The sequence below is a fragment of the Pinus tabuliformis genome, chromosome 3_2 (assembly GCF_031772625.1).
Source record: "Pinus tabuliformis cultivar Carrire ecotype Pingquan chromosome 3_2, CPIR1, whole genome shotgun sequence".
Classification (NCBI taxonomy): Eukaryota; Viridiplantae; Streptophyta; class Pinopsida; order Pinales; family Pinaceae; genus Pinus; species Pinus tabuliformis.
The window spans coordinates 402,314,685-402,329,542 of record NC_142302.1 but is presented as its reverse complement, the minus strand read 5'-3'; the positions used below and the strand labels follow the sequence as shown (position 1 = coordinate 402,329,542).

The window sequence follows — 14,858 nt, the reverse complement described above, 5'->3', positions numbered from 1 at the left end:
AGGTTGAGGATACTGAGATCCATAGCCGGATTGAGGATAGGATTGATAATTGTAAGGTGCAGTTCCCATATTTTGACCATATGATTGACCTTGAGGTGGTTGATAACCTTGACCTGAGTATTGACCTTGAGGTTGATAACCTTGAGGTAAATACGGATACTGGGGTTGACCTTGACCTTGAGGTTGGTACCCTTGAGGTTGATACCCTTGGGGTTGATACCCTTGAGGTTGCCATCCTTGAGGTTGCCATCCTTGAGGTTGATATTGATACTGAGGTTGACCCTGGGGTACATATTGAGGCTGGGGTTGACCTTGAGGTATGTATTGCACCATAGGCGCGTACTGACCTTGAGGTTGCCCCCCAGACACAAATGATGTACCTTGAGGTTGCCCCCCAGGCGTTAACTGAGGCTGCCCCCCAGGCGGTAATTGGCCACCTTGAGGTTGGGAAACGGGAACTGAACCTGACATCATGTAAATGTCTCCTACACCCAATGGTATATTACCACTGTTTCCAACTAATAACCCATGATCAACGGGTTGAGGAGATGCCCCCGCAAAGGTACCAGAAAGAGATTGATACCCGGTGGGAACAGAAGGACCGCCGTGTAAGAAAGATTCAGGACTTTGAGTAAACACGGACGACTGACCAGACATATTTACAGGAGTATGAATACCTCCAGGTGGAAAAGGAGTACGAGGTGTAGAAAAACCTAACCCAAAGTTGTCTAAATAATTGGTTAACGAAAGGTACCAAGTAGTACTTCTAGGAGGACTGTAAAAGATAGATTCACGCTCCCTTAGATCAATAGTAAGTTGATCTTCAAGGTTAGAGACGCCTATTTCTTCCTCTGGAGCAAGTTCTTCAATAGCAATCAAACCAGTAGGAAGATTTTCGGTGATAATTCTTTCTATTCTCGGTGAATCAGGAACACTAGAAGTCGGAGTAACAGGTTCAGATATTTCTGGTTCTTCGCCTGTATCACTAGCAGACGAAAAACTACCAACAAGCTCAGAAACTGTAACAGCTTCGGGATTATAACCTGTCTCTAAACTTTGGTAATCTGGATGGACTACCAAGGAAGATTCTCCTTCTTCAGGTGAACCTACTCTACTGCCACTAGGAGGAGTTACAAGGACCTTCAACCCTTCGTACTGACCCGGAACGTCTTCAGGAGATCCACCCGCGATCTACGGAGTTTTCTTAACAAATCTGTTCCGGTAACAATTTCAGGTGACTTGCCCGAAGTCTACGGGACTGTCTCGGTAATTCCGCCACAGCTAAAAACTTTTAACTACTACACACGAAAACAAAATAAAATTTCAAATCAAACCACCTAAAGTCTCTAAAGAACCAAACAAATTTGAATCACACGCCTAAAGAATCTAGGGCGTCAAACCAAGCACAAACAGTAGCCTTCCAGACCGAAAGCGCTAGTTGGTGATGAAGCCCAACATCGCTGGATTCAGTACAGAAGTGGCGGGTGGAACAGTTACCCCGGCAACCTGCTTAATGAATAGACTGGACCAAGTTCCTCCACTTTAACCGTCTCGAGTGAAGTGAACCCCCCAGAAAATCCAAGTGAGTCTAGCCGACGTCTGCTCCAGGTACAGTGGGACCTTCCCTCCACCGTCACCTCGGTAGAATCCTAAAGATAATGGTCACTAAGGTTACCAACCGCAACAAATGCACCTGGGGGAACAGTCTAAACTCCGACAGCACGCAAGGGCAGAGTAGCAAGCTCAATCCCCTTGCCGGCTCCTTGACAATAATCCAAGGTTTACCGACAAGTGACCCCTGGCTCCTCGACAATGGTTAATCCGAGGTTTACCGTTTGTAATACGTGCGTGTCTGGCGTCGTTCCCAACGAGGGGGGATTGATCCCCTCACTGGTTCGGACACGAGCTCGTGCTTCTCCTTTAAGAGGAGCTTTCCCAGAGTACAAATGAGACAATTGGATTTATTCTATCACAAGATAAGCTACTTGTTTGGTTTTGTTGTCTTGGAGAGTTAATTACTCACCTACTCCAAGACACTAGCCTGATCTAAATTGGTGTTTCAGAGCCCTAGTAAATAAAAGTTACTACGTCGATTTTACTTTAAGCGTTAATTTTATGGTTTTTCTTAAAGACAAAAGGTAGCGGAAGTGAAACCAATGGTGTGTAGACTCGACTCAAACCACTACAAAGATGCACCTAAGATGATTTACGCTACTTTTCCTTTTTCAATGAAATTCTTAACTAAGAGAGTTGAGAGAATGCAAATTTTAAAGAAAACAACTTTCTTAATAAAGACAATCAAAGAAACAATTCTCTTTATCTTTTCAAGCATACAAACATGACCACTCCTTACGTGCACGAAAAAACTCTTTTTCTTTCAAAAATTTTCAAAGCTACTTGAAACAAAACTTTTCAAAGGAGATGTTTTTGTATTTTCTCTTTTTAATAAAGCATATAAATCTATTGTAACGAAAATCAATCTTAAAAGCTATAAAAACTATGAAAACTTGACTCACAAGCAAATCAAAAAGGAAATTACTCTAAGCAAACCTAACAAGGCAAAAGCTCACAAAGATGATTCTAGGTTGTTTTACTTGACCAAAATCAAATCAAGGACCAGCTAATGCAGAATCAAAAGACTAGTCAAAACAAAACTCAAATCTTTTTGTTCTTTTTGTAAAATGGAATTCAAGACTTAAACAACAAGCACTTCGAAATTTGCCCAAAGAGACAACTCAATAGTAAGTTGCTCACACAGGTAGACTTTATGACAGGTCTGACTTCTTAGAATGCTGACAAAACCAGAGAGATCTAAGGCTTGACAACTTCTACCGCCAAAGTCACTACAAGACCTACTCAAAAATCAAACCCTAGGGCTTAACTTCGATGAAATCCACTAAAACACTCAATGCTATCGAAACAAGTTCAGGTGAAGATCTTTGACAAAGGACTAATGAATCTGGGCAGTAAAAACTAAGAAAAAACAAAATCTAAGAGCAAAAATGCAAAAAATGGAATTTTCTCAAATTTTAGCAGGGGACGCAGGCGACCCGTTAGCACAGGTGCGGGCCCGCTCTGTGCACACAGCGACAGTGCGTCCAGGGACGCACTGTGCAACACTCAGAGGGTGCGTCCTACTGAAAAACTCAAGAAAAATCAAAATGAATCTAATCCTAAGCTAACCCACCCACAGACAAAGTCACAGAGCCAAAACCAGAAAAATAAACCAATTTTCTCAGAGCAAAGTTCACACAAAGGAAAAGACTTTTCACATCAATGGAATCCCCAGCGGAGTCGCCAATTTGTCAGGCGGAAAGAGTCGATTGTGCGGACACAACCAACCTCCCTAGGAGCCTAAGACTCTCTAGTGACAAACAAGACAAACAAGAGCAATCCTTCTCTAAACATGCATTTACTATATGGGAAATCAAGTGTTTAGATCCTACCTGTAATCCAACGCTGTTGTAGCAGTCCAGCTCCTCTGATCCGGATGAGCTCCTCCTTCACTTTGAAACCTGCATACACTAACAATCAAACGATTAAATAGCACTTGATAATCTCATAGAATAAAACATATTTAACACATAGACCAAGGAGTACATGAAACAACTCATAAATAACAAGTTATTGAGAAGAATGGACTCATTTGCATTAATAGGTAACAAAAGGAACAAATACAACCTGAGCCTTGGTGTTGTGCAAGTCCCTCCCAGGGTCCATCAAGAGTTCTCCTTTACTTTGACAAAGCTCACCCACTTCCAAATAGAACAAGCAAAGATGGCAATCTCTCCTCACAAGCTTCTAAATGGGAGTCCTAATTCCTGCAGCATTTACCCTTAGAAATGTATAGCTTTCAACCCTTTTTCCTTCTGGCCCAATGCCTGTATTTATAGTGCTCAAGAGGAGGTTAATCAGGTCCACCATCAATGGGATAATCCCCTCTTTGGATGGGATAGCTCCCTTATTGATGGGATAAGTTCCTCTTTGGTAGGAGTGCATGAACCATCTGGAGGCGCTCAATACACGTCGAACAACCTTCTAGAATGCTCTAGAAATGACCACAAGTGACTTTTTAAAGATGAAACTTGCGCATTTTAACCTTTTCAGGGGGACGCACCTGCACCTTTACATACAGAGCGTCCAAAGACGCAGTTTTTGTGAACATTGGGTGCGTCCCCGCAGGTAAGGTTGAGAGAACCTGCGTCCCTAGAGATAAATACATTTAGAAAGACTTTCTCTCTTTTTGGAGTTTGACATGGAGAGCAGAGGCATAAGACTTGCCTAAGAGGGTAGCATGACTGTTGATAGAGCCATCCTAACTGTGAATAGTCATGGTGACATTTTTTAGTGTAACAAAGTTTTATACCACCATTCAGCTAGAGGCAACCATTTGACCCATTGTGTCTGTTTATCAGATACAAAACAACGAAGATATCCTTCCAAACATTTGTTTACTATCTCAGTTTGCCCATCATATTGAGGATGATAAGATGAGCTATGAGCTAACTGAGTACCAAGACAAGAAAATAATTCTATCCAAAAATTTCCAGTGAAAATGGGATCTCTGTCACTTACAATAATCTTTGGGTTTCCAAGTAGCTTTTGAATTGTTTCCATAAATGCAGTAGATATTGTACTGGCTTTAAATGGATGTGATAATGCACAAAAGTGTGCATACTTGGTAAGTCTGTCAACTACCACCATGATGACACTCTTTCCCTCAGACTTGGGTAAACCTGTGATAAAATCCATTGAAACCTCCTCCCAACGTTGGCTTGGAATGGATAAAGGTTGTAATAGACCCGGGGTCTTAATTGTTTCAACTTTATTTTGTTGGCAAACCAAACATTCCGCCACAAACTTTTGAATATCCGATTTAAGGCCATCCCAAAAAAATTCCTTCTTAACCCTGTGGTAAGTTTTTAAAAATCCTGAGTGCCCTCCTAAGGGAGAAGTGTGCAATTCCATAAGAATCTTTTGTTTTAGTTGGGAATTCTTACAAAGGTATAAGCAATCTTTATACCATAAAGAATCACTTTACCAACTAAATGTATCAGACGTACTAGAATCTTGTTGTAACTTTCGAATAAGTGCCCACACTTCTTCGTCATTCTTCCATTCCTCCCTTGCTTCGTTTATCCAATCTGGTTGGATAATAGAAATGGTGCACAACAATGCTTCCACGTCCTCATCCTTTCTTGAGAGTGCATCTGCCACCACATTTTGCTTCCCTTTTTTGTAGATGATTTCAAAGTCATAACCCAACATTTTTGTGACCCACTTTTGTTGCTCTTCAGAGGATAATCTTTGTTCTAAAGAGTATTTAAGGCTATCATGATCTGTTTTTACCTTGAAGTGTCTTCCCATTAGGTAGGTTCGCCATTTGTTAAGTGCATGGAGTATTGCCAACATTTCCTTCTCATAAATAGCTTTGTGTAAAAACTTTCCCTTGATTCGACGACTTTCAAAAGCAATGGGTCTTTCATCTTGCATTAAAACAGCACCAATTCCATTTCCTGAAGCATCACATTCCACAATAAAGGTTTTTGTGAAGCCTGGTGTAGCTAAGACTGGTGCTTGGCACATTGCCTCTTTAAGATGTTTGAAGGCCTTTGTTGCTTCTGGAGTCCATGAAAATGCATCTTTCTTCAATAATGTTGTTAGAGGTGCTGTTATTCTCCCATAATTCTTAACAAACTTGCAATAATACCCTGTCAACCCAAGAAATCCTCGCAGATGCTTTATGGATGTGGGGATTTTCCATTCCTTAATGGCTTTAATTTTTCTAGGGTCTACCTTAACTCCTTCATGAGATACAATATGACCCAGATATTCCACCTCTTCTACTCCAAAGAAACATTTGGATCTTTTTGCATATAATTGTTTCTCCTCCAATAGTTGTAGCACCTTGTCAACATGTTCAACATGATCCTTCCAAGACTTGTTGTATATTAGTATATGATCCTTCTTAGATTCCACGTCATTTATCTTAGCTTCTGTTAGCTTTTGTGAGCGTGACATTTGTTGCACTTGTTCTTGTAATTTTGATATATCATGTAGCATTTCTTCCTATTATTCATGAGTCATGCTAGGGCTTTCAGGTTGCTTACTAGGTGTTTGCATTTTCTTTCCTCGGGCCATCCGTTACCGATAATAATGCTCCACTATGCCCTTTGAATTCCTTCAAAATAAATTTTCAAACCAATCTTAAGCAAAAATTTAAAAGAATCTACACACCTTTTTTCACTTTGTAGGAGCTCGATATTGCCTCTGATGTATCTCTGTAATTTTGGATCATCTAGTTCTGAAATTGTGATTTGTAGTAGCCCTCTGTGACCTCTTTCCAATGCCACCAGTCTGATCCCAATTGGATTCTCCAAGGAAGAGTTATGTCAATTCTCCCACAGTGACCTGATTATAGACTAGTTCAGTAGAGCGAACTTGTACGATGTGCCACGTGTCCTTGTTTCGACCTTTGGCTCTGAAAAAGATATAAAAGAAACGACAGTCCGTCCTCTTTCTGTACCTTCTTACAAAATTTCAATCCGATGATTAGAGAGAAAGTTATGACGATTTTCCCCAGGTCACCTGTTTGGAATGTAATTCAGGAGTCTGCAAAAAGACCAACTTCCTCAGATCATATCTCTGCAAATATAGCGCGAAAAGATCTGAAATTCGGGCCCAAGATTCAGTGTGATTTATTCTCAAATAGTTTTTTTTTTAGCTTCTGAAATTTCGCAGAAAAAATTTATAGCGAAAATTCCACGATGACCTGTTTGGAGCAGTGAAACCCTAGAATCCAAAGCTCTGATACCAAATGTTATGAAACCAGCTCAAGAAAGATAGAAAAGATAGATCAACGCCTTAGAATTCAGCCTCTTCGACAGGGAAACCTCCTTTACATTACATAAATGAACAATTCTTGGATGATACAAATGACAAAACCTCCTTTCTATATATAGGAGTTTAAGGAGTCACAATATAACCCAACCGACCTAACAATAATAATATAAAGCCACAAAAATAACAATAGAGGGATTCTATGGGGCACAGTAATAACAATATGGGGATAACAGGGGCACAACAATATTAATAAGGGATGCAACTACAATATTAATGGGGTCATCACTAGTATTATAGGGACCCAACATTATGGATGGTTATTCCTACAATTGTTCAACCATGAGGTCAATAAAATTGAGATATAAATATATCGTTCAACCATTGTGGATGGTTATGTATCAATAATCCATTAAGAATGCAAGCATAGAGCATTAATACATTTATATGGAAGGGAACATAAATCATTTCTCTATTGCGATTAACATATTACAATTCACAAACTCCAAAACTTAATTGGACATCCCACACAGCGTATACATAATTCCATTTGGGTAGACAAGAAGTTTATATGCGTAATTTTCATATTTAAATATCTTAAAATGAACTCTGATAAGACATATTATGGATCCTGGAACACAATATAGAAGAACACGCAGGGAAAAACTGTGGTTGTGGCAAGGGTTTACCTGTTAAGGTGAGAAATCCCTAGAAGGACTCAAGAAACTAGAACCAGTAAAGAAAACTATTAAAATAATATTGCTATAGATATGAGGAGAATAATAACTAGAAATTTGAATAACTGTATCTCATATTACACTAAAATTATAGTATCAAATCATGTTAGGGTTATTGGGTTCCATTATCCATAATACCTATACCAAGCAAAAAAAAGAAATTTAGAAAAAAACCCGTCTCTTATATACCAGGAGAAAAACAAATAAAAAATTCCAATTATACAAACTATAAGATATAGAATATAATTCATTCATTTCCCACTAGAATAAAACATTGGCAGAATGTCCTCTGTTAGAAAAAAATAATAATTATCCTTTTACAAAGACAGTATACTAAATAAGAAAATAAATTTCAAAAAATATTCTCTCTCATATGCAAGGAGAAAATCAAATACATAATACCAATTCTGCAAACTATAATATATAAAGTATAACCCACAAGAATCAAATATTGGCAGAGTGTAAGTAGACTAAAATTATGCTAGTGTTAAAAAAATACTCAGAAGCATACTCAGAAAATCGCCCTGCCCTCCTCCATTACACACGCAGTTTCAGGCTCCTTTTTCAGGCTCACGCTCACGCTGTAAGGTTGCCGATGATAGACCATGTCCCGAGGGTAACCGTTTTATTGGAATCAAACCGATACCAAGGAGGATCACATTCAATGTTTGGCTCAGGCTCGCAACAGAGACCTGCAAATCGACCTTGTATATCAAGCATTTGGCTCAGGCTTGCAATAGATACCTGCAACTCAACCTTGTATATCATAGCTTGGTGGAAGAGAGATTAGTTTAGTAAGTTAGTTATTAGGTATTTGGTTGCCTAAATGAAGGAGATTGTGGATCTAATGGCCTAAAACATTTCAATCATCTAACATTTGATCTAATGGTTCAGACAGAGACACAGTGACAATCAAGGGAATTGTTTTCAAAGGGAAACTACTTACGACGTAATTACTTAATACAATTTAATTTCTCTTGAAGAATGCGAAATTTACAATTTTCATATGTGTGTGAAAAATTGGATATATTATTGATGATTATTCTTTTCCCCATGATTTGATGACCTCATATTGAGTATATTGTTGTAATGGTTTCAAACTTTGTTATTTGGGAGAGAATTTTTATATTAATATTAATATTTTTTTTAAATGTTTTTTTTTTTTTTTTTTTTTTTTTTTTTTTGGATAAAGACTATTCTATTAAAAAAGATAAAAATATTTACAGAGAGGATTAAACCTCTGAGGGGGCCGTAGCCTGCCCATCACCAAAGAGACTTATGCATATAGCAAACTTCAGTCCTTTTACATAATTGAGAATTTTTGAAGCAAGAATTGAAGTGAGCTGGAAAGAAAAAAAACTAGATTGTCCTATAGTTGATCTATACTTCAGAGGTAGCTGATCACTTACAGAAATACTATCTTTTAAAGCTGCTATTACAAAAAGATCCAAAACCAGGCTTCTGACCTGAAGACTGTAACAATTCATGCTGATATCAAAAAGAAGCCTGAGACATGCACAGATAGGACAAAAAAGAACCATGGAAGCATAACTTGAGTACCAAATATCAGAAGAGGGACTGTTGTCATGGCATTTTAAGCCAGAAGTCTTTAATCCTGCGGAGGAGAGCCTGTCGCGTCCACGTTTGCCTGGTTGGGGGAGCCAATCCAGGTCACCATTTCATTATCTTCAGCTCCCATCATACTGCCATCTGGGGGAATAACGAGATTCAGAACGCTTCCAGAAAAGCGCACTGGTTCACAAGCAAGAATTTGCTCTTGTGGAGAAGCTGGCTGGGGTTGAGGGGCTTCCTGAAGTCCATCCTCATTCTGCTTGAAATTGTCATTGAGGACTACTCCAGCCATCTCACCCTGAAATTCGCTCGTATTCTGAGACTGAGACTGAGCCCTGGAGATGTCATCTGAGCTCGTAAGCTCATCTTCCTCCTCTGAGAAAATTACAGTGATAGTGGCAGAGATTAAAGGCTTATTGAGCCTACTTCTGAACCTGAACCGAGTAGTTTGAAAGGAGCTATTCAGAGAGGGCTGAGAATGATCAGAAGGCGGAGAGGATGGAGAGGCAGAGGCTAAAGGAGTGATGCTCTGAGGGGCAGAGCCACCACGACGCCGAGAAACTCCACGAGTACCAGAATTGCTTCCACGACGGGGGACGCCGCGACGTCGAGCCATAGCAGGGTGCGCAGGGAGCTTAGGTAAATAGGATGACCGGAACTGGAGGGAAGGCGACCAGACACAGGCGGAATAAACCAAGTTAAGAAACCAGAGGGGCTTCCATACACCCTGAACAGAGCATGGGTGCGGAAAGCATAGCGAGCAGAGGAGGACAGGATTGCGAATATCAGCTGCAAACACCAGAGAGCACGCCATGGTTAAATCGCTTGGCTGAGGATCTCGAACCGGATGAACATTAAATGCTATAACCAGAGCCTTAATTCCACATTCTTCTCCTTTCATATCAACTGATGACGAAGTGTGTGGACTGCCGGATCCGTCCAAGTGTTTGGACAGCTGCCGCGGTTGCATGCAATTTGATTAACAGGCAGTAATTGCACCCGCATCCGGGGGTGTAGCCTCCTTTTGATACATGTCATTTTTTACAATGGTATGAAAGTCTGAGAGTTGGTTCTCTGAGGCTATGCTGGAGAGAGGGCCATCGAAGAAATCCATTTCAGTGTCCACTCCTAGATTAGCAAGAAAGTCCGCCAACTTGTTCCCTTCCCGTCTGATGTGTTTGAAGGAAATTGCTTGGTGATGAGAAAGCCATTGGTTTAGAAGCTCAAGTCTTGGAGCCATTCTCCAGCTGCTGCTGACTTTATGAATGGGGGATCCTTGCATAAGCTTTGAGGCCATATCTATGATAATTTGTGAGTCCCCTTCAACAATCAGAGGAAAAAAACCTCTGTCTTGAGCAAGATTAAGCCCTCTCCATAATCCTTCCAATTCCGCTGCATTATTGGTGTTCCAGCCTTTTGAGCCAAAAAATGTTAGAAGGGGAGTGCCCTGATGGTTTCTGAAGGCTCCGCCAAATCCTGCTTTCCCAGGATTACCCCTCGAAGCTCCGTCAAAGTTAAGTTGAAACATGTTTATTGGCGGCGGAGTCCAACTTGTTGGAGGATTGTGATACCTGGTGGAATTGTCTATAGAAGAGAGCAGATGATCTAAGTGAATCTTCCAGTTGTCCCAGATAGTTTGTTCCTGTGGGATTTATGGGAAATCTTCTTGGGACCAGGCTTTGATAGACAGTGTTTCTTTAATATTTTGGTGTAATCCGGTCCATATTTGCTCAATAGACAGTGATTGATTTTTGAAGATTCTTCTGTTTCTCTCTTTCCAGATATTCCACATTAGTAAACCAGGGATAAGTTGCCACAGTGTATTTAAAAGTTTGCTTTGATATGGCTCTTGGCTCCAAGTGCGAAGAGTGCCTTTAATGTCCCCATGCACTCTGCCTTCTTTTTGACACCAGAATGTAACCTTTTCCCACAATTTCCTTCCTAGCTGACAGGTTTGCATTAGATGTAATGCTGATTCCTCTGCCTGTTTGCAGTTAGGACATATGGAGGGCCCGGAGAAATTCCTTTTTCTGAGGTTGTCCCATGTGAGAATCTTGTTATGAGACAAAAGCCACAGAAAAGTAGACACCTTCGGCCAATTCGATGAATTCCATATCTTATCCCATAAATTATCTCTGATTATCCTGTCCTTGATAATTACTTTGTATGCTTCCCTGGTGGTGAAAATGCCTTTCTCCTCATATCCCCATCTGAGAATATCCATTCCTGCCGAGGAGAGGATTTGTCATTTTTGAAGTTCTGAGGAAAGAGAGAGTTGAATTTGCGCCGTGCTGTGCGGTATAATTTGACTCGCTGTTTTCCATTTTCTGTTTTCTTGTGTGGAGGATGAGTCCCAAAATTGACTCACCTTATCGAACTGATTTATATCTTGATCTGGAAAGTTGGAGAGAATGTCTCTGAGTTTTGGAAACTGCTGCCATGAGTCTTCCCAAAACCGTGTTGTGTTGCCATTCTTCACATCCCAGAAGCTATGCTTTTGTATTAGATTTCGGTGTTGAATGGCTGAGTTCCAGATGACTGAACCTTTACTTACTTCTGACATTCTGATTCTATCCTCTATGGGGGTATTGTTCGCATATTTCGCTGTCCATAGGGAGGCCCAAGGAGTGCTGGGATTTGAGAGCCACCTCCACCAAATTTTGGCGCCCATTACCATATTACTGTGCTCTGGGTCTCTTAGCCCAATACCTCCAGCTTTCTTTGGAAGACAGACATTCTCCCACTTGACTAGAGCCCACTTTCGATTGGGACCTGAATTACCCCATAAGAAGTTGCGCTGAAGCTGCTTTATTTCTTTAAGAACCCATTTAGGAGCAGCTAGAATAGAGAAAAGGTAAAGAGGCGTGCAATGAAGAACAGCTTTAATGAGCACCAGCCTGCTGGCCATGTTAAGAGCTCTGTGGGTCCATAGGAACAGTCTTGCTTCAAGCTTTTCTAAAAGGTCTTTCCATGAGGAATGCTTGAGAGCAGAGGCAATTAAAGGAGCTCCCAAATACTTAGAAGGTAGAGAAGCGATGGTAATGCCTAGAATGCGGGCAATGGCTCTTTGGGTGGGAGGAGGGGTATTAAAGAAGAAAATCTGAGACTTGATTTTGTTAATGAGGGCTCCAGAAGCATCAGAGAAATTTGAAAGGATGGATTTGAAGGTACGAGCTTCTTGAACAGAAGGATGACCAAAAAGCATATTGTCATCCACGAAATGCTGATGAGAATAGGAGGGAGCATGGTGAAAAGAAAGACCTTTGAGGCTTTGAGAGAGGAGAGCCGATTTGATACTGCGTCCTAGTCCTTCAGCTAAGATGACAAATAGAAAAGGCGAGAGTGGGTCTCCCTGTCTGATACCCCTAGAGGGACGGAACGTGGGTGACAGGATGCCATTGATGAGAATAGAGAAGAACGAGGAGGATAAAATATTAATGACCCATCTAACCCAGGAAGGGGCAAAACCAAAGGCATTTAGGATTTTTTGTATATATATCCAACTTAGACTATCAAAAGCCTTAGATAAATCAATTTTGAGCAACATACCTGGTTTTTTTGAATGCTTTAGGGAGTGGATTATTTCATGAGTTAAAATAATTCCATCCGTGATCTGCCGGCCTTCTACATATCCAGATTGTTCTGGAGAGATGATAAGGGGGAGCAAAGGTTTCAATCTGGAAGCTATAACCTTGGAGACAATTTTGTATATGATGTTACAGAGAGCAATCGGTCTATATTTATCCAGAGTATTGGATTCCTCTGCTTTGGGGATTAATGCGATGAATGTTGCATTTAGACCTGGGTACATCCATCTCAAAGTGCGTGATTCTTCAACAATTTTCCAGACTTCCCATTTGATTAAATCCCAGAAATTGTGAAAAAAGTTGGATGTGAATCCATCCGGTCCCGGCGCTTTCCCTGCTTTTAGCTGATGCACAGCAATCTCAACCTCCTGAAGGCTTGTGGGCTTGAGAAGAATAAGATTATGATCTTCAGTGATCAATTTGGGGATGTGTCTGGTGACTTTATCAATTGCCTCTGTTCGATCTATGTTAGGTTCTTGATGCACCTGTTTGAAATATTTCAGGAAATCCTGTTCAATGCCTTCATGGGTTTCAATTCTTCTTCCTTGATCATTTTTGATGTGGGAAATATGATTGTTCATTCTTCTTTGCACCGTAGTTTTGTGAAAGAATTTCGTATTCTTTTCACCATCCTTCAGCCACTTAACTCTTGATTTTTGCCTCCAAAGAGTTTCCTCCTGTAAAGCCCTTTCAAGGATTTGATTTTCTATGTATTGCTCCTTCTTGGCTAGCTCTTCAGAGCGCCCTTCTGTGATGATCCTTTGCTGAATGATTTTCATTTCCTGATTGAGGGTTACTTGAGCTTTAAAGAAGTTGCCAAAAGTGGAGTGGTTCCAGCGTTTAATTTCCCCTTTGAGATATTTCAACTTCCGTTGGAATATAGACATTTTGGTGCCATCCGTAGGATTGAACTTTAGCCAAGAAGCTCTGACGAATTCATTAAATTCAGGATGAGATAACCAAAAAGCCTCAAACCGGAAGGGGCGCTTAATACTGTTGTCGGGTCAATTCCAGTGGAGGGTTATTGGCCAATGATCAGAGCCTGAAACAGGAAGGATGGAAGCGATGAATTCTCCTCCTAAGTGAGTTGCATTGTCTGATATCAGAAATCTATCGAGACGAGAGGCTATTTGATTTGGTTCTGCCCTCTTGTTGCTCCATGTGAATAGGTCGTTGTTTGAAGGGAGATCAATCAGCCAGTTGTTATGAATGAAATCTTTTAATATGGATCCATCTCTATTTATTCTGCATCTGCCTCCCTTTTTTTTCCTCCATTGTTGCTATCATATTAAAGTCGCCTCCAGATATCCATAACGGGTGCATCCTCTCTGAGTTCAGCTGCGTTAGGGTGTCCAGAATTTCAACTTTGTGCAGGGTTTCCTGAGGGAAATATACATTTGTCATATGGCCGTAAATATTGGTGCCAATTATGTGAAATATAGCTTGAATGAAATTTTTATTTGCATGTATGTTGTCCAGTTGAATCATTTGCGCATCCCAGAGCACTGCAAGTCCTCCTGACGTACCTTGAGCATCAACGGCTGTTACTAACCCTCTCGGCCAGGCCTTTGCTGCTATTTTTTCCAAGACTGTCGAGTTACATTTTGTTTCTTGCAGAAAGAGAATGGTTGGTTTTTCCTGCATGAGCATGTTTTTTAGTAGTCTTCCTTTTCTTGGGCTGTTGAGCCCCCTAATATTCCATGAGATCAACTTCATTGAGAAGGTTTGGGGTTGGCATTGAAGTACTTGGTTAACTTGGCATATCGGCCTGATTCTACCAACACTTCTCCTATCTTGATGGTTCTTTCCAGAGTGGTTTTCCTTCCCCTCTTTTTACTGTCTTTGGTGATGAATTTCCCATCCCATTGGCTGCCAATCTGAACTCCTAGCGAGTATTTTTTTTGGGCTCTATTGAGGACTTCCACTAGATTATCCACTTGTCTATCAGGTATTTTGTCGAAGTTTCCCGTTTTACAGGCTTGTTCTAGGCCTAGAATATCCAGCTCGCCAATATCTATAGATTCCGTGTCCTCCTCCATGATCTGAGGTTCTTGAAAGTTTCCATCACTTTCCTTCTCGGCTTCTACATTGGGATTTGTATCATCTATTTCCATTCCAAGGA

General features: G+C 40.6%; 1 protein-coding gene across 1 annotated transcript; it reads right to left on the bottom strand.

The window, feature by feature from the left end:
- Nucleotides 1-11,306: 11,306 nt before the first annotated feature.
- LOC149181087 (uncharacterized) lies at nucleotides 11,307-13,623 on the bottom strand. The gene is made up of 3 exons (XM_089414083.1): nucleotides 12,841-13,623; nucleotides 11,518-12,372; nucleotides 11,307-11,375 (listed from the first exon to the last, which is right to left on the bottom strand). The coding sequence occupies exons 1-3, from the start codon at nucleotides 13,621-13,623 to the stop codon at nucleotides 11,307-11,309; spliced, it is 1,707 nt and encodes a 568-aa protein (XP_089270209.1).
- Between the last annotated feature and the right edge of the window lie 1,235 nt (nucleotides 13,624-14,858).